We start from the raw sequence: 19,883 nt of genomic DNA, 5'->3' as shown, positions 1-19,883 counted from the left end.
AATGCCCTTGGCAGTAAAGCACTGATGATTTTGAGCTAGGATGCAGTAAAGTAAATTTACTTCTTTTAAATGCTGTCATCATTTACTCACTCTCGTGTCATTTCAAACCTGTATGACTTCTGTGAAACACAAAATAAGATGTTTTGAAGAATGTTGGCAACCAAGCCATTTTGCTTAGGCTACCATTTGAATATTGTATGAACAAAAAAACAGACTCAAATTATTTTATTTTATGCTACACAGAAATAAATTCATTTAGGTTTGGAATGACATTAGGGTGAGTAAATTATCACATTTTTGGTTTGAACAATCATATTTTTTAAGAGTTAAAACATCATTTAAGTAAGACACTGATATCTATTTTTCATGAGGCTATTAAATTTAATTAAATCTATTAAAAAAAGTTAATAAAACTTTTATAGAGGAAAAAAAAGCTTTGTCCTTAATTCATGGGATCCATACTTTAAAACTGTTAAAGACTATAGTTTAACTCTAGGCCAGTTTCATTTAAATGTAAGATCATGATAGTCACAGGGTAGAAAACATAGACTGTACAAACCTTGCTCCTCATTATATGGCTATATGGTTTCTAAAACTATATAAAACATATAATAAACTATTATATTTGTAAGTAAAAAAAATGTAAACACCTGTAGAAAATACGAAAACAGCCTCTATAAAAGTGATTTATATTCTACAATATTAATTTAAGTAATAGCAACATTTTTAATAAATGTTTCTTTCAAAACACCATATTTCTTCGCTGTTAGCTGCAAGGTAAATTGTGGTTGTGCTAAAGTGAAACGTGTGTGTATTGCCGTTTTCCACTTTACCTCGTCATGAACACATGCTCGCGGCTATTTTCAGCTGATTCAACACAGAACCTGTTATGTTCCCATATCATACGATTGTATAAAACAAAATTCAGAGTCAAAGTGCCGTATAGAGCAGCATTTAAACGCAGCGTACGTTCGTCAGCGGCTGTGCTGTGCGGATATTCACCTTTGCAGTTCCATGCGCTCAAATACTAATAAATAGCGCCTAATATGGAAGGGAGGTCTCTCTCACTTCAGCTTGTCAATTCGGAAGACACACCAATGGGCCGCTGTTGCTGCATGTTGTCAGTGGTACAAAAAAAAAAAAAAATGTTTTAAAAACTACCGGCCCCAAAGTGTGTCGGCCCACCGGGCAAATGCCCGGTATGCCAGATTACCAGTCCAGCCCTGGCTCTCATGATGAGAGCTGAGGTAAACGCGACCGCGCTCTCGTCATACGTTCACAGCACGTGTTCAGTCTGGCGCGTTTTCAGTTCATGCCTTTGGAAGCTTAACTTTCATAGGAATTAATTTGAGAAGTTGAAACGTTTACTTTGCTCCACATAGCTCCGTTTAAATGAATGCCTGCAGCTGCGAGCTGAGCTGTGAGCGAGATCCCACCGCCCATGCGCGGGTTGAAAACGTGGAAATGGCTCCCTCTGCTGGCTGTAGTCTTTAGTCTTTGGCCAAACATTTCTCAGATGGCAAACATTTTAATCAGGGGGGAAGCACAATCATTTGAATATACTCCAGGGTTTCTACTGATACAAAGCCATATGCTAATCGCTGAAGTAACCCTTTAATACAGTTATTCCCCACAAACTTGTTCAAAAACTGAACAACCTCTGTGCACATGGGTTTTCGTCTTCCTGAGCAACAGACCCCAGAATGTCAGAATGGGACATCACACATCATCCAATCTGACCCTGAACAATGGCATTCCACAGGGGTTTGTCCTTGGCACACTTCTTCCTCTTTACCCACTACTGCTCCCTTATTCATCCAACCAACACCATCGTCAAATTGGCTGATGATACCACCATAGTAGTGCTGATATCGGACAACAATGAGGAAGACTACATAGAGGCTTTACTCCCTCATCATCTGCTGACCAAGTATTGATCGGTTATTGAGAGCCTCCTGACTTATTGCTGCTCAGTGTGGTTCATCCGATGGAGAGAGGAGAATAGGAAGGGCCTGCACTACGCTTAAAGACATCTACAATACAGCTGTCTCTCTTTGGAGTCGGCCAGTGTAATGAACCGCACTGACCCTAGATATCACCTGTTCTTCCCCCTGCCATTTGGAAAGAGATATAGACTATAGATTAAAAAACTAGGCTGCATAAATCATCCTCCCCCCTCCATAAGACTGAAGTGCAATAAACCACTATCATAAGGACTGGAAGTGCAATAACACCCTTTTTACTATATTGCGTGTATCACATCGCTGTGGTTATCTTTGTATGTCTTTTTGTGTGTGTGTGTATTTTAATCAAGCCTGCAGCACTCCTCTCAGAAACTGAAGCCTCCGCGCCTCGTTTGCCCCCAGGTGATTGGTCCGAGTATAGGTCATAACTGCCGCCCCTCAGTGTTTTCTAATGGACGTGAAACAAGCTAAACAATCAAATTACACTTCAAATCATTTCCCCCCAAAGTTGGTTTCTGTCATTGTAGGCAGTTTTTATCACAATGCTTTTTTTATTTCAAGTATTTTCTACATTTCCATAGCTGTTTATTTCACACCAACATAATTAATTGTTCTGCATCAGCGAGAGTGTGGGCGGGCTTTTGATATCGCACTTCTTCTTCCTGCTCTCTACTGCGCATATTCTGGTCCAGAGATCACTACTGTGCAGACTCGGTCCCAAAACTGCGCAAGATGCCAGGGCCATATTCAGACCTCCGGCGGCTCTTCAAAAACTTCAGCAGAAGAGATTATGAAGTCCATATTTTTTACGGTCTGTGGTTTTAATATATGTTGCCATCCTTGAGAGCTGTTAAAGTGTTTTTTGCTGTTTTAAGCATTGAAAATAAAAAATCAAAAGATTCTAATTAAATGTTTACAGGCTTTCTATATATGTAATTACAAATCTTACAATTGCACTTAAAGGGTTAGTTTACCCAAAAAATGGAAATTAGCCCAGGATTTACTCACCCTCAAGTCCTGCTAGGTGTATATGACATTCTTCTTTCAGGCGTATAAAATCAGTTATATTAAATAAATCCAAGCTTTATAATGGCAGTGAATTGTCACGTTTATGAAGTCCATAGAAGTGCATCTATCCATCATATAACTACTCCACACGGCTCTAGGGGGTTAATGAAGGCCTGAAGCTAAGTGGTGCATTTGTGAACAAAAAATATCAATTTTTAAATCCATATCTGACTTCCGGCAGATTGCAGTACGCATCGATTTACAGCGAAAGAGTAACCCCTGAACGCGATGTATTCAAGCATCACAATCTTTGACGATATGGACTATTATTCCTTTACATGTAGGTGCAGAGCACGCATAATAGTTGACAGTCGCCTGTAGTCCTTTTGGTGCGTTCAAGCGCAGCTTTTTAGCCCACAGACCGCTTTTGTTACCACTATTTTTTTTTATGTCGACTTTGTGTGTCACAGCCTTTAGACCTGCTTTTTATTAAGCCTGGAATATATGAAGGTGGAGGAAATGTCTCAACTGTTGAGTTAATTGGGCGTCCTGAATGTTCACACATCTCTGGCCCGCAGGTGCCCACTGACGTGGAGAAGTGCCAAGACCGCGTGGAGTGTTTCAATGCCGACCTGAAGGCTGACTGGGACCGATGGCAGAACAACAAGCGACAGGACTTCAGACAGCTGCTGACAGGCATGGCTGACAAAAACATCCAGTACTACGAGAAGGTGAGAAACTTCAAAAGTGGCCTCGGTAACACTTTATTTTTGTGTCTTTGTTACATGTTGCTGTAGTAATAACTATAAATTATGCATAATTACTACATGGAACAAACCCTAATCCTAAACATAATCCTGTAGTAGGTAGGTACATGTAGTTAATTATTAAACACGGACACCTTAAATATAACTGGCCTCTATATATGTAGGTGAATAATTGCAGGGTTCATACTTCATACAAGTTGAATTTGACTTTTTAACTTTTAAGTCTTGGGAAAACCCTTGAAAACAGCCATATTTATGAAAAGGTACTTAAAGTGCTTAAATTAAGAAAGACAATATATGTAAAATTAGTGTTTAATTTTATTGTTAAAACAATCTCTTCACGCGAAATTAATGCTGCAGCCCTTTTGATATACAGTTCGGGAAAAAAATAAGAGACCACTTAACATTAAAGGGGGGGTGAAATGCTGTTTCATGCATACTGAGCTTTTTACACTGTCAAAGACTTGGATTCCCATCCTTAACATAGACAAAGTTTCAAAAACTAATGTTGGACGTTTGATGGAGTATTTCTGTGTCAAAAGTACTCCTTCCGGTTTCTCACAAGTTTCGGAGAGTTTTTTTCGCGTATTGGTCCGCTTGACGTCGACAGAGCGGAAGGTCCTTGTATGTGCCGTACGGGCTCTTCTCCCGGTAGGGTGCTCGCGCGCGTGACTAGAGCAAGAGAGGAAATGCAGGCCCATAAACACTGCTCTCAAGCTGCAGATCCACTCGTCCGTGCAACACTTCTGACGCACCGCGCTCCACTTTATTCCTATGGGTGACGTCAAACGACTTTAATGCGCCCGTACAGCATTCCGGGAAGGCAGCGCTGCATTTGAACCGATTTGAACGCAGAAATGACGAGAAGCGTCACGACATCACGGTTCAGTCGTGTCGCAAAAGTGGATCTCCACGGTCACTGCTGTCACAGGAATTCACGAAATCAACAAGAAGTGTGTTTTTGAGCGGTCCCAGCGATTAAGGTTCACAGTCGTGCTTTGGAAGCAGGCGGTGAGTAAAACTGCTTTATATGTCTGTGTTGTTGGCTATCGTCGCGTAAGTAAACATCAGTAAACAACACGATCAACACGGTGTGTAGTTAATTTATCAATGGAGCATGCGATGTATGGTGTGTGTGTTTAAAAACATTTGTTTAGCTGATCAATATGTCAGTTTGTTTATTGTAAAACCACCCAAACATAAACCTAGGCTAGGGGACGTTCTCACAAAGCGTGCTTCTTCATTCAAATGCGCTAACGTTACACCATTGTTTTTTTTACATACACTAGTCTGACGTGCAAAACCGTTTTGCTTGCTACTGCTAAGGTTTAGTCGCATACAATAGTCCATAAACCGAATCATGTCCTTATACACTGCGAGTAAAGACACGCAAATGTTGACAGGCCACTAAATACAGTACACACCACAGAGACAGACGTCCTGCTGTTGCTGTTTCTCCTGTTCAATTTATTTCAGCCTCCCGATCTGATTCTGGATCATATATGTATTAGTTGAATCTGATTGATAGCCATGGTTTATTTAGGTTTAGTGTTTTCTTTTCCACGCATGACGATGTCAGCTTTCAGAAGCTCTCGTGCTGTAGCTGCGCGCTCGTCATTCTTTAGCTCCGCCCACACGATATGCCTCCAGCCGCTCATTTTTTTCCGGAAAGACTCGGTACAGCCTATATTTCTTTTATTAAAATAATAAAACTAAAGACTTTTTGGAGATATGAAGGATGCAATACTACTCTATAGGTACTCAAGATTGACATGAGACTGAAACTGAGTGTTTCACCCCCCCTTTAAAAAAATCAATGTTAAGTGGTCTCTTCATTTTTTCCAGAGCTGTAGTTATAGAGCCATTTTGCATGACCATGAGCTTGATATTGTTCATATAAATATTAAAGTATATGATACAGCTTTCATTCTTTAGGTCAATTACTAGGGCTGGGACAACGCGTCGACGTCATCGATGACGTCGACGCAAAAAATACGTCGACGCAAAATATGCGCGTCGATTCGTCAGACTCAAAATAAAGATGGCGGCGCCGGAGAGTAGTAGCAACCATAGATGTACATAATAAAGTATATTATGTAATTAAGTAAATTATTTATTATGTATATCTATGGTAGCAACACGAGTGGCTCCTCAGACTTTCAGAAGTACAAGGCTTGCGGGTTGGCCACAGTCTATGGGGTTGGCGCGCGGTGCGCACGGAGCATCAGGCATGCGCGCACGCGTTTTGTTGTCACGGCTACATAAACAAATTTCTGCACACAGGAAGACAGATGTTTTGGTAATATTTGATGTATTTTAATCACAAAAACAAACGTTTGCATCAAGTGAAAGCATCGGGCACATTGGCTACGTTACCTACATAATAAGCTGTTTTAAATTTAAAATGTTCAATGTCTAATCGCGCTGATGTGACCGAGGGTATCCATCCTCTAAGTGAGCAGTTTCATCCCAGGACTATTCCGGTTTTAAACGGAATATTGGCGCCCATAATACACTCTACATGTAACTTTTTTCACTGTCATGCCGCGGATGCGCGTGGCGTTTCTGTTGCGGGTCAGCGACGGGGCTGCGTGGCGTTTTCTCTGCCTTTGCACACTAGAAGCGTGTCTGACGCGGCGCTGCTGCTGCTATTGATGCGGAGGGAAGCCCTATTCCTAATGTTAAACATAAATAGCCTACTGATACAGCAAAGAAAACGTCGGGAGTAGCCACATATCTATGGTATTGACGGCAAAATAGGCTACAGAATATTTCGTTCTGTATTGACAGTTGCAATATTTCAAAATCGATAATTGACGTTTTTTATTATTACAATTAGGCCTATATCTGCATTTATGTAAACCTACAGACTTTCAAACATGAAAATGTAATTTAATAATATGTATTCGTGTCAAAATGATATATAAACATATTTTCCTATTCTATTTTGCCTGGAGACGCTCCCAACACACGTGAAAAATAGGCGCTCTTCTATTTCCAGCATGCACGCGTTTTCCGCGCGTCACAGGCAGTGTGCAAACTCCAACCTGTTAACATGTGAGCCGAAACAAAAACGGACACGCCACGCAGCCGAGACGCTCACGCTTGCAGTGTGTCCCCGGATTTGATTAACCAACTTGTTGATATTTAATCGATGGGCATAGCCTGTAGGCTGAGTTGCATACATAGAAAAATCGTAATATGTTTCTTTGTTGTAGGTGAATACTTATTTATTTGTGTGTGTGTGTGTGTAGCCTACTTTATGTTTTCAAGGTTTTATTGAATGCATTGCTCTTGTATAGTCTTACATTGGAATTTTAAGAGCAATAAACATATATTGCAATGTTAAGGAATTCATTTTTTCATTCAGATAATTAAATCAACATGTATAAATTGCTATTAGGCAATTAATGGGGAGATAATCGGTAATCGAATCGAATCGTAACCGAATCGGACAGGAAAAATTAATCGTTAGATTAATTGATGCATCGAAAAAATAATCGCTAGATTAATCGTTTAAAAAATAATCGTTTATCCCAGCCCTATCAATTACATATTGAAAAGATTTTTTTTAATAAGGAACGCAATATCTTTGTCATAGTATATTTCATTGTTTAAAGTTACCACAGTCATTGCATGTGCTGCACTTTATTTGTACCATTTTGTTTTATTTGTTTATTTTTATTTATCCATTTACCTTTTTTTTCTTCTTTATTTGTGATTTTGAACGATAATAAAGTTATTGTTTGATAAGTGAGATCTCTGATTGTAGTCCTTGAAAACCAAAAAAGTAGAGCTTGAAAATTCCCTGAAAGTCCTGGAATTTATATTTTTCAGTATCTGTACGAACCCTGTAATTGTATCTTTCATTTAAGAGTTATTATATTTTGGTGAAAGAACAAAATATGACCAGCTGAGACATTTTTTTTTTTTACACTTTGGATCAGTGTATTGATAATTTGCATACAGTTAGGCTAGAAATGTGTATTGAGAAAGTAAATGGGTTTAATTTGATAGATTTAAGTATATAACTTGTATATAGAGCACTTAGACTGAAATTCCTCAGCCATTGTTGGAAGAGCTTGAACAGGAACTCTAACACATTTCAGTCCTGCTGTCCTGCAAATACTGACACAGCGCCGCAAAATTCCAAACGCCACTGCCGAGAGGGAAGATCCCAGGAAACCAATAATACGACAAGAACCAGAGGAGCTCACTTGTTTACTTTTGTTTATCAGTGAGCATGTGCCGCTCCACTCAATATTCCTCTCTATGCACGTGTGCTCAGCTCCGTTGCTCACAGCCCAAGCAAATGCTCCACTCATGCTCCACGCATGTACCACTCATGCTCTTGATAAAAGCAAAGTGTGCTCAAATAACGTGCTGACATGAAATTACTATATAGTAGACTTGTTTCGGTTTGCAATGGCCATATATATGTAACATGGTAAAGGAGTGCTGGTCAAATTATTCACTGCTCCACTTCAAGCTACGCTCCGCTCACATGATCTGATAGTGATAATAATAGCTTTGTAGGACTATGCATTATTTGGAAATTTAGTAAAAAATGTATTTGTTAAATCTGATTCTGAATAATGATAATAATATATTGATATTTAATATTAATATATCTTCTGTCCAATTTTAGTGTTACTGTTCAATAAAAGTGGTTATTTTATTTTAGTGGTTTGTATTTTTTAAATTCAGTATATTTTTAAAATGATGGTATTTCATTAAAACTCTAATATTAATAGAAAAGTATACAATAATAAAATCTAAGTTAAAATAAGAAAGAAATCTTTTTTAAACAAAATTTTCGGTCCAGTTTTTTAAAATTTTGTTGCACCCCCTAATATTTATATATCTAGGAGTTTTTTACAGTATTGATCATGTTTCAGAAACTAGCAAGACACCACAATAAAAGAAACAAGCAAATATTTTTGCATTTAAAAATGTAAAACTCCTTTAAAGACTATTTTTAATTTGCATTGACAATCAGTATCAACGATTATTTAATTAAAACGATTGGAAAATCGATTTTGGTGAGTGAAATAAAGCTAAAATATAATATATATATAGAAATTCAATCAGATGTTTTCATTTAAATTTAATTTGAAATGTTGCCAGTTGAAGTAATAAAAATACTACAATTAAAAATAAAATTAAATACTAAAATTAGAAAGCAAAATAGATTTTTTTAAAAGCCAAATAGAAAATTATAAAAAAACGGGTCCCATAACAAAATGACTAAAACTTAAATATAAAAAAACTGGAAATGTTGAAATCAAAATGTTAATTCAAAAATATTCAGTCAATTTTTAAAAAATTGATATTTATACATCATATGAAAGCTGAATGAATAAGCTTTTCACTGGTGTATTATTTTTTAGGATAAGACAATATTTGGATATGTATCTGAATATGTAGTTTAAAATCCCCTTTAAAGTTATAATAATAATACAATAATATTTTCTAAACTATACTTACGGTTACTGTAATGAGAAAAAATGTAATGGGACCGTCAATTTGTTTGTATACAACAGAGTGGTGCAGATAGGACGTCCCGGAAATCTAATTTACCGCTTGATCCTTTGAGTTTTTCCGTTGAGGTTTTTCAACTTCTTATTAAAGTAAAGTGTGTGGGAAACAGAAATCGACGATTCTTATAACTGACGTTTTGTTCTTGAGTGTAAACTGCGCACACTCGCACCCTAAACTGCCTTATCTAATTACCTTTTAGAAGCATGCTTTTTAAATATACACAGCAGCTTCCAAATGTGTCTTTTCAATATGGGTGTGTGTAATTATGTTGTTGAACATAATGTCAAAGTACTGTTAAGTTATACCTCTCACAGACTTTTATTTTACTCATGAATAAAATAAAGAAAGAAAAACACCATAGGAAAATCTCAAGGGAACCAGCGGCGAATTAGACTTTTTAGGCGAATTGGTTTTGATGTCATCCCTGCTCGCCTTATGGTAATGAGATTTGCATTATTTTTTTAGTATTAGATTGCAGGATTTTTCTTCATAAAATGGACTTCAATGGCAACCAAAATGTTGAAGGTCCAAATCAGTGCAGTTTCGAAGGGCTTCAGAGGCTCTGCACGACCCCAGACGAGGAATAGGGTCTTATCTAGCAAAACTATCGGCCATAAAAAATAAAAAATAAAAAAAAGATTGCAAAAATAAATAAATAAACACACCACGGATTGAGCAATCACGTCGGAAAGGTCACGCTAGACGTAGGCGGAAGTACCGCCCCCCGGCTTTACAAAGCGCTTATGTGAAGATTAATACAAGTGTCCTTTAGCAAAAAAAAGTGTCGGACAACGATGTCGGACAATTTTGAAGTTGGAGATGGAGATTTTTTTTTGTAAAGGCCGTTTCTATTAGTCCTCGCACATTCGTTTGGGGCGGTACTTCCGCCTGCGTCTAGCGTGACCGTTCTGAATCCGCAATCCGTGGCGCGTTGCAGAGCAGCGCAAGATGAACACTTTAGGTTAAAAGTATATGTTTATTTTGTTTCTTGAAAATGACACATGGTTTTGCTAGATAAGACCCTATTTCTTGTCTGGGATCGCGCAGAGTCTTGAAGCCCCTCAGAGCCCTTTGAAACTGCACTGATTTGGACATTCAACATTATGGTTGCCATTGAAGTCTATTATGTGAAGAAAAACCCTTAGGCCCCGTTCACACTGCAGGCAAAAGTGGCCCAAATCTGATTTTTCTGACCAGGTCAGACCTCTTCAGAGGTAGTGTGAACACTCAAATCTAGCTCAGATTTAGGCCACATACATATGTGGTCCTGAATCAGACCCAGATCTGATTTTTTCCAATGCGGCCGCAGTGTGAACAACCAAAGCGGATTTGATGCGGATATAATGCGTATTTTACGTCAATCTATGTTGTCACAATTATGCACCAGCGAGTTAGCCCTAGACACAACAGACACAGACAGTAACATTAAAAATGTGACTAGATATGGAGAACAGCGATGGAGCGAGTGGAGGGAGAGTGAGGTGTTAGACCTTATTAGTATATGGGGAGATACTTCAATTCAAGCTACGCTAGATCCTACCGTAACCGCTCCGTTTTTGAAAGCACACGCAATGGAAGAACGGGGATACAGAAAAACGTGGCTTCAGTGCCAAAGGAAGGTGACAAAAGGCCAAAATAGCCAATTTTGCTCTCTTTCTTTTCGTTCTTCTCCTCTTTAACACCTGCTCATTACTGTTATGGCTTCCATTACACAAACATGTTTAAATAAGAGTGAAAATGCTTACTTCCTCTATAACCTCCCGAACTTTAGTGCAACAGCGCGCTGCGTCTGATGTTATTGATATTGTTCTTTTGCACATGCGGGTTCTCTAGTTTTATTATTTCTATAAAGTGTCAATCCTGCTACACATTGACATGTTATGATTTCAAATTGATTTCTGTCATGGCAAATCTCAATACGAATATCTGACTTCACCACGGACAATTCAAAACAACTCCCAGTTGTTAATATAAAACTAAAGTATTTCTAGGTAATTCCCTTCATCAATACATCTAAGACAATTTCAATACTTCGAGGTAACTCGCCTCTCGAAGTAAGGTGACGGTGCCCCGTCGAGAAGCTATTATCACTAGCGTTTTTATTTAAACACACAGCTCTTTAGTATCTTTACACTCTCACCGTCCTTCTCAGCCGTACGCTGCTCTCTGCAGGATCCTTAATACTTTCGTATTCCAGCCTCACCTGGAGGACATCTCTATAGTCTTCCACACTATCACTGTCTCTGCTGTGATCTATTAAGCGCTAAATCTTTAGTACTTCTATTGCTCAGCTACGTAGCATACTCCCAAGTTGCTTTTTGCTGAAATGAAGTTTTATTCACGGCCGGGAGATCAATGGTCACAACAACCAAATTAGTCTCATGAACAGAAAGAAACGTGTACATTTAAACAATACAGCTTGAGTGAAAATCAATGTCACTCACGTTTCCTTCACTGTCATTGGTTCTGGTGATTGTTTTATAATGTTCTGTCATATAACTTCTATTTGCGTTCAGCACCTCTTTGTGTGGTCTTTGACCTGAACATCCAACTGCAGTTTTCTGTAGTTTCATGTTAAATAACCCTTTTACCACTTCTGAGGCCATTATGTCAAATAATTATTTCCATATGAGAGGTTGTTTTGGGACTCTAAAGCAGAAAAGTGTAGTGTGAAGTCAAAACAAAGACGTTTGAGAAGAAACTGGCTTTGACCTTGACGTCCTGCTGTTGTTTCTTCCCCACAGTGCCTTGCAGCATGGGAGTCCCTTATTCCGTTGTTACAAGACAAGCAGGAATCAAGAGACGAAACGAACTGAGCATGTGTTTCAGCCGTCCTCTCGGCACCCGCTGGGGGTGAGAGGTCATGATCCGGTGAAAAGGTTTCATGGGACAGCCGGGGACAGGACACTACTGGACTGGACGAGCTACCAGAATCCCATTTTTGTAAAGTGTCTCTATTTGTGAAAGGACTTTCACAAATCTCTCTCTCTCTCTCTCTCTCTCTCTCTCTCTCTCTCTCTCTCTCTCTCTCTCTCTCTCTCTCTCTTTCTCTCTCTCTCTCTCTTTCTCTCTCTCTCTCTCGCTCGCTCTCTCTCCCTCCCTCGCTCGCTCTCTCTCTCTCTCTCTCTCTCTCTCTCTCTCTCTCTCTCTCTCTCTCTCTCTCTCTCTCTCCTGGTAGAAGGAGAATTTGTAGATTCTCTTCTCAAGCTCAGGCTAGAACTGCAGAAGCACGGCTCCGGGTAACGTCGAACGAGTGCGGCTCTGACTGGAGGATGACAGAGGGAAGGATGTTTTTGGTAGTTTTTAGTGAGATGTTTGCCAGTAATCATTTTGTAAACGCTTGTCTTTTGACGCTGTCCGTCCAAGGGAACCGAGGCGTCAGTGTTTTTGTTTTTTTGTTCACGAAGGTTTTGCCAACATTCCTCTTGCCAAAGATGTGGAACTGTAGTTTGATAGCTCTTTTTGAAACTCATCTTTCTTTTAGAAGAATATTTGGACGCCGGCAGCACAAAACACAATAGTTCCCTCGTTACACTATAAATTCGGTCGGTAAACATTATACATTGCGTTGAAATGAAGGATGTTCTCCCAGCCATACTTGACCTCATTAAATATTTATGATAAGGTGTGTGTCATAATGATTTGTACTTGTCTTAATGGGGCAGTATTTGCGGTTGGATTAGTCTGATGTGAGCTTTGAGACATTTCTAATGTGATGTGGGACATTCCAATAATGGAGATTGGTTGATCTTCAATAATATACACTACATATTCTGAAATACAAAGCTTTTAGAAAATGCATTATGGCAAATGTTTTTGGCAGCTGTTACATCAAATGGTTACATGCAGAGAACATGGATTGAGTTATTTTTTATATGATTATGTTGCATTTGATCAAAAATACAGTGAAAGCAGTAGGAGTGTGTGTGTGTGTGTGTGTGTGTGTGTGTGTGTGTGTGTGTGTGTGTGTGTGTGTGTGTGTGTGTGTGTGTGTGTGTGTGTGTGTGTGTTTCAGAATATTTCACAATATTACTATATACAGTGTTACAGTACATTAGAGAGAGTTGCGAGAGGAAATTAGTTGCTTTATCATTAAAATGAAGGAAAATGTTTCTACAAAGTCCAGAAAATATTCTGTACATATATAAAAAAGATTGTGTGCATTTTCTCCCTTACTCTTCAATGACCAGATATTTTGTGAGATTCCCCTCTATCGTAGAATTAACCACATTTAACTGATGTTTTAGAATTTCCATTTTTTTTCTGTTATGTATTTTTAAGTTCTCCCTTCATGTTAGTGAGGAAGTTTTCTTTAAAGGGTTAAAGGATTAGTTCACCCAAAAATGAAATTGATTTAATTAATGACTCACCCTAATGTCGTTCCACACCCGTAAGACCTCCGTTCATCTTCACACACAGTTTAAGATATTTTATATTTAGTCCGAGAGCGTATGCAAGTGTATGCACACTATACTGTCCATGTCCAGAAAGGGAATAAAAACATCATTAAAGTAGATCACAAGTCCATATGTGACATCAGTTAGTTAGTTAGAATCTCTTGAAGCATCAAAAATACATTTTGGTCCAAAAATCACAAAAACTATGACTTTATTCAGCATTGTCTTTTCTTCTTGGTTTGTTTTCAATCCTCAAATTAAGATTCAAACGGTTATGAATCAGCGTATTGATTCATGATTCGGATCGCCAATGTCACGTTATTTCAGCAGTTTGACTCACGATCTAAATCATGAATCAGTCCGCTGATTCATATAGTGTGCATACACTTGGATACGCTCTTGGACTAAATATGAAATATCTGAAACTTTGTTCTGTCATTAATGACATAAATTTCATTTTTGGGTGAACTAACCCTTTAAGTCACCTAAAAGTTAAAATAGATGGCTAAATTTATTCTGCTCATCATATAAAGTGATCATGTCTCTCTTCAGAAAATTTGGACTAAACTGTTCAATATTATTTGGGTTATTTTTTGGATGTCATTATGAACTGCGTGTACTGCCAGTGAAGGTTCAGAAATCTCTCGGATTTCATAGATTTTTCATGAGTGGTGACAATAAAATGTTTGGGGTATACTAGCCCTTTAATGCAAACTTCATGAACAGTCAGGATTGCACTGAACTTTTTCATTTCTCACAGTTGGTAATATTTGGGGAAATCTGTGTTTTTTGTTTTGTTTAGACATTTTGAAGGGAGTTATCCATGAATGTTACCATTGATAATGTAGCATTGTAGCCTAGAAATCTAGACACACCCTAGCGGCAGCAAATCTAATCTGCCGTGAGTGTCGTCTAGCAACTCTCAATACACGTCTGAGCTGTAAAAACTAAACTCTGGTCAGGCCAATCACATTGTGTATAGAGTCGGTTGGCGGGGCTTAACATAATGAAGGCAGAGTTGCGTTTGCGTGCTTCTAGTAAACACAGAAGCTGGCGACCGGCGGTCTTTCGAATCAGCTTTTGACCATGACTCTGGAAGACTTGGAGTTAAGCTTTTCTCTGAGAAAAGAACAAAGAACGGCACTGAAGTCATTCTTAAAAAGGGAAGATGTGTTCTGTGTTTTGCCGACCAGATACAGCGACAGTTAATCTTCACATGTTTACTAGCTTCAACTAGCTCTGCTTCACATTGCTCTGGTTGGTTGTAGCGCTATCCTATCGCGTGCAGAGGGAGTTTGAAAGACAACCGTTTATCCCGGCCCTCGAATTGAGCCCTGTCAATGGTGAGTTTCCAGACCAAACATCTTGATGTGGGTCTGGCTTGTCAGGCTAGTAGCATTGAGCAGTCAGAATCAGAACTGGCCTCCTATTGTGTGACAGCAGATGAAGCACACTGATTGGAAACGCTCCACCTGCTGGTAGATACAGTTACTGCAGCGGCTTTTCTGTTACCAAGGTATCTTCTCATTGCCTTTATATTGAACTCATCTTTCCCCCTCATGCTTTTAGAAAAAAAAAAAAAAACATCCTGATAGAATCCAGATTTTCTGTCTGGCAACATAGACTCTTTTTTTTAGTTCATAAAATTTTTGTAAACACGGCCTGAAGCTTCACTCATTATCCAGTCAGCCTTATAATTTTGTCTCTATTAATTTTTAAGTTAAGTTGATTTGTCAATTGCATTCATTTTGTTATAAGGCAGCTATATGACTTTTTGTTGCTTTAATGCATGTTGTACATTTTGATGTAAAATATTGTTAATACTGGAAATGATTAAATTCAGTTTACACAAGAACAGGTTAAATGTGATTATATTCAACTGATTGTCTGCAGAATCTGCAATAATTGTGGTCATGTTACATGCTTAATGGTTAAATGATTTTTATTTTTTGTCAAATATAAATCACGTGTAGCATGAAGTGTCATGTTTACTTACGGATCGATACTGTTACCCTTTACCTCAAAGGATTTTAATATTGGACCATTGTGATAAAAAAATTAAATGAATATACTTAAGACGCTGTTTTTTTCCCCCTTAAATGTGTTTTTGTGCCTTCGCACAAGCAGAACTAAAAAACTATGTGAACTTATGTACTGCCATTAAAGAATTATGATTCATAATATACTTCCCAACTTTGTGTAAAACAGTATATATATTTAATAGTATCCATACATTATACTAAAAAAAAAAAAAACAATGAAATGATTTATTGCAAAGTAAAATCTGATAAAAGATGACATCCATTTCAAATAAGCAGTGCAGAACATAAATCTTAGTAAGATTTTTATAATAATGTCCCATTAGTTAATTCCTTAACAAGGAGTATGTGCATTTGTTACAGTATTTATTATTCTTTATTAATGGTGGTTAAAAAAAAAAAGCTGTTTATTGTTAGTTCATGTTAGATCAGTGTAGTAACTCATAATGTAATAAATGCACATAATGTAATAAGTATTACATTATTATTGTAATAAAATGTTCATAATGTAATGATTTTCTCAATATAAAAATTATTGCATTATAAACTCAGCAAAACATGTCATTTTCATTATTATAATAGCTTTTAAAAAAAATAATAGCATTATCTTACAGTAGTTTGACTGGTGTTAGATTTTTAAAAATGTAGTATAAGGGAATACATTTTTTATGTTTTAAAAGCTATTGCCATAGTGAAAATATATGTTTTTGGTGAGTTTATAATGTAATAATTTTCCCATAATGTAAAAAATATTACTTCATGAGCTTGATATTTTATTAAATCTTGAAAAATGTAACATTATGAACATTTTATAATAATAATAATATTAATAATAATGTAATACTTATTACATTATGTGCAGTTTTTTTCAATGAGAGTTTCTACAGATCAGGTCCATTAAATATTTACAGATAGAAATTAACATTAAAATAAAATAAAAATCATTGTGTTTATGTTAACTAATGTAGGTAGCTAATGTCAGCAATTGGAAACTTATGTGGTTCCGAAATATCTAAAAATTAAATATTGTCAGCATTATTAATCATGTGTTCTGTTCATTATGTTGTTTTATACGTATAAAAAACATGACATATATGACGCAACACAGATTGCATTAACACTAATGCAAGGTATAACCACAGTGCAGCAGGAAGTAACATCTGTTCCAGCAGATAATATTATCCATTACATTATAAATTCAAACTGACTTCTAGTCAATGTATTATTTAGCAGATATTTTCTCAACATCAGTGTAAACCTACAAATGATTAATTGTGCAAAGATACATATCTTGATAACTTTTCTAAGAGATATGTAGTGTCTCCTTTGATGGGGCTGTATGCTGTCAGTTCCCTTGAATTCTCTCATATCCATGTCTTGCAGTGCGACATCCTACAATACTTGGTATACAAAAATACAAATGTTTACTATTCTCAGAATTCGGTGATGAATTAAATATTATCAAAAAGTGACAAAAAGAAATCTCCGCTTACCTAATGGGTATCATAGAAAGAACAGTGACGATGCTTGACAGTGTGAAGACGCACCCTGGGAAGGTGTCAAGTGTGGCCTGATAGATCTTAGTGTAGATTGGTGTGGTGACCAAGCTTGCAAGTTTGAAGGACAACTGGAGCATGACGAAGGTAATGCCTGTGGGAGGAAAAATAACTATTTGTGAAAATGACCAAAGACATGTTTAAGCTGTGGAGTTCCAAAGCAAAGTTTGAGAGGAGCTTGTTCAGCTTGGCATCCCATCACCACCCTAACTATGGCTTTATTTTTAATCTCTCTACGTTTAAGTTACACAGGTTCGGTGCCAATGGGAAATCCGCTGAGTTTACATCCAGTCTACATCCCCACCAGAAGCCTTCGCTTCGGCAAAGGAGCGACGGCTCGTGGTACCACCACAGAGAGGCATGAAATCCCTTTCCAGTACATTTACGTTCACTGTTCCTTGCTGGTGGAATGATCTTCCCACCTCCATTCAGAATGCAGGTTTGGTGACAACATTCAAAATTGAAAACTCATCTCTTCCGTGAGTACTTAACCTCATCTTAAAAAACCCCGAAAAAATCAATTCCCTCTATTCCCTCCCTTTTCTAACTTATGCTACTCTAAGCAATGTCCAAAACGTAATATTTCAGGCACTTTGTGATTTTTCGCCTCTTCATGACAGATCGCTTCCTGTATCCCTCAGTTGTAAGTTGGTTTAAATAAAAGCGTCTGCTAAATGAATAAATGTCTGTATAAATAAATGTAAATTTATAAAAAGGCAGCAACTTTATAAAATGTTTTATGCTATTTTCACTGTGCCGCTGCCACTAAGTGCAAACAGCATAAAACATTTTATATGCTATTTACACTAAGTACAAATATTTACACTGTGCTAGTAGCAATAAATTCTATTTTCACTCAATGAAAATAGCAGCATTCTTAGCGATAGATGAGAAGCCTATACTTTAAATTAATAAATTAATGCCACCTTATTGGGACAATATAAAACCCTCCCTAAACCTATCCCTAACTGTCTAACACATGTTAGACACTTTATTTCCACGTTTCAAATATTTTCGTAATTTTTATTGAAAATAAACGTCTTTCCGATCTGATATGTGATTAGAGCGAAAGGCAAATTCAGACCTCGGGTTGATTTGCGTCAACTTTCTGCCACGTGCTGTACAACTACACTACTGCTGTACACAAACCAGTATCTTCTTTCCTTTTGTTTGGCCCAACTAGACATCAATGGGCAGAGTTAGTGTAAATAGCATTTTTCAACAAGGCGGGCTATTTGCACTTAGTGTAAATAGACACTTTGCACTACTCATTGAGCAAACCAAAGTTGTCATTATACATGTTGTGGTAATTATAATTATTGTGAGAATATTGCTAAAACTGAATTTTTTTTGGATGTTTTTAGCAATAAGACTTACACTATTAATAGTTTTATAAATTGCAATACTACCCATGTTGTTTATCATTTAGAGTTTACTTGTGGCTGTTTTTACATAGGCCTAACTAAAAGGAGACTAAGAGACAGGGTAGATGAACATAGATATGCCATTCGGACTGGAAATATGAACTATCCAATGGCCAAACATTATATAGACGCAAAACATGGGAGTGATTCGACCCTAAAAGTAGTGGGCATTGAGGCTAATCGCCTTGATGCCAGGGGTGGGGATATCATCAAACGCCTTAAACAAAGGGAGACATATTGGATCTATTCCTTGAGGGCCACCAGTCATCCAGGTCTCAATGAAGATTTTGACCTCTCACTTTTTTTTGTAATGGTTGTGTCTCAATAGGGACAGTGTATTGTTGTCTGTGAATGTTTACTATTCTTTGAATGTACTGTAATGCCCATAACATGTTTCTTCTGTTGTTTTAGAACTATCTTGACAATGAATTCAGAAGTAAGATGGGTAACTAGCCTATTCCCATTTATTGACTTGACTTTATTGATTTATTGGGACATAATTGTATGGAGTACACAAGATGTTTGTATTGGTGTCACTCTCTTATTTTACCATGTATTTGTATGGTTTAACTGTTGGCATTAGCCATTATCTGAACTATTATAGTGGGCAAAAGTTGTGTTGCAAGTGCCAGAGTGGCACACCTGAAACCAATGCAACTATAAGTAGTGCTTGATCCTGTCTGTTTGTTACCAACACCCTGATGAAGGCCAATGGGCTGATACGTGTTGGTGTTTAAATGTTTTAGCCCTACCAATAAAGGCTTTTTTACTTTTGCATCCTATTGAGTTCCTGGACTTGGATTTTTTCCAAATTCTTTTTCAACATGTAACCCTTCCAAGAGCACCAGAGGGTGCAAGGGATTCCAGCAGCGCTCCAGTTCTCGTTTCTCTTGTCATTATACATGTTTGGGCGGAGTTTTCATTGCATTTACACCATACCTTTTACCAGCAGCTTGTGGTGTTTTGAGTGAATCACCATTGTCCCATCAGCTTAGCAATGGAGTGCCTCAGGGTTCGGTGTTTGGCCCCCTATTGTACTGATATATCAAACTCTAGCTCAACCCGTCAAAGACTCGTCACATCAGTAGCCTATCAATTTACCTCAAACCATCGATTGTTAGTACAAATGTAATCAATCTCAATACTAACACCAGCTGAGTCCGTTATCCACAAGAAATAATTATTAA

The 19,883-nt window shown here is 37.5% G+C and overlaps 2 protein-coding genes across 2 annotated transcripts in view; one reads left to right on the top strand and one right to left on the bottom strand.

Annotated features, from left to right (window-relative positions):
- The window catches only part of snx30 (sorting nexin family member 30), a 38,948-nt gene extending 26,638 nt beyond the window's left edge, over positions 1-12,310 (top strand). The window contains exons 8-9 of the mRNA XM_067434111.1: positions 3,551-3,703; positions 12,025-12,310. Of these exons, the coding sequence (XP_067290212.1) occupies positions 3,551-3,703; positions 12,025-12,096 (225 nt within the window). The 3' untranslated portion in view covers positions 12,097-12,310. The remainder of the gene's footprint in view (positions 1-3,550; positions 3,704-12,024) is intronic.
- A 4,250-nt stretch (positions 12,311-16,560) lies between these two features.
- The window catches only part of LOC137062357 (solute carrier family 46 member 2), a 6,721-nt gene continuing 3,398 nt past the window's right edge, over positions 16,561-19,883 (bottom strand). The window contains exons 3-4 of the mRNA XM_067433246.1: positions 17,210-17,366; positions 16,561-17,116 (exon numbers count right to left, since the gene is read on the bottom strand). Of these exons, the coding sequence (XP_067289347.1) occupies positions 17,062-17,116; positions 17,210-17,366 (212 nt within the window). The 3' untranslated portion in view covers positions 16,561-17,061. The remainder of the gene's footprint in view (positions 17,117-17,209; positions 17,367-19,883) is intronic.

The sequence above is a fragment of the Pseudorasbora parva genome, chromosome 23 (assembly GCF_024679245.1).
Source record: "Pseudorasbora parva isolate DD20220531a chromosome 23, ASM2467924v1, whole genome shotgun sequence".
In the NCBI taxonomy this organism is placed as follows: domain Eukaryota; kingdom Metazoa; phylum Chordata; class Actinopteri; order Cypriniformes; family Gobionidae; genus Pseudorasbora; species Pseudorasbora parva.
The sequence above is the reverse complement of the archived record's forward strand: the minus strand, read 5'-3'. Positions and strand labels throughout refer to the sequence as shown.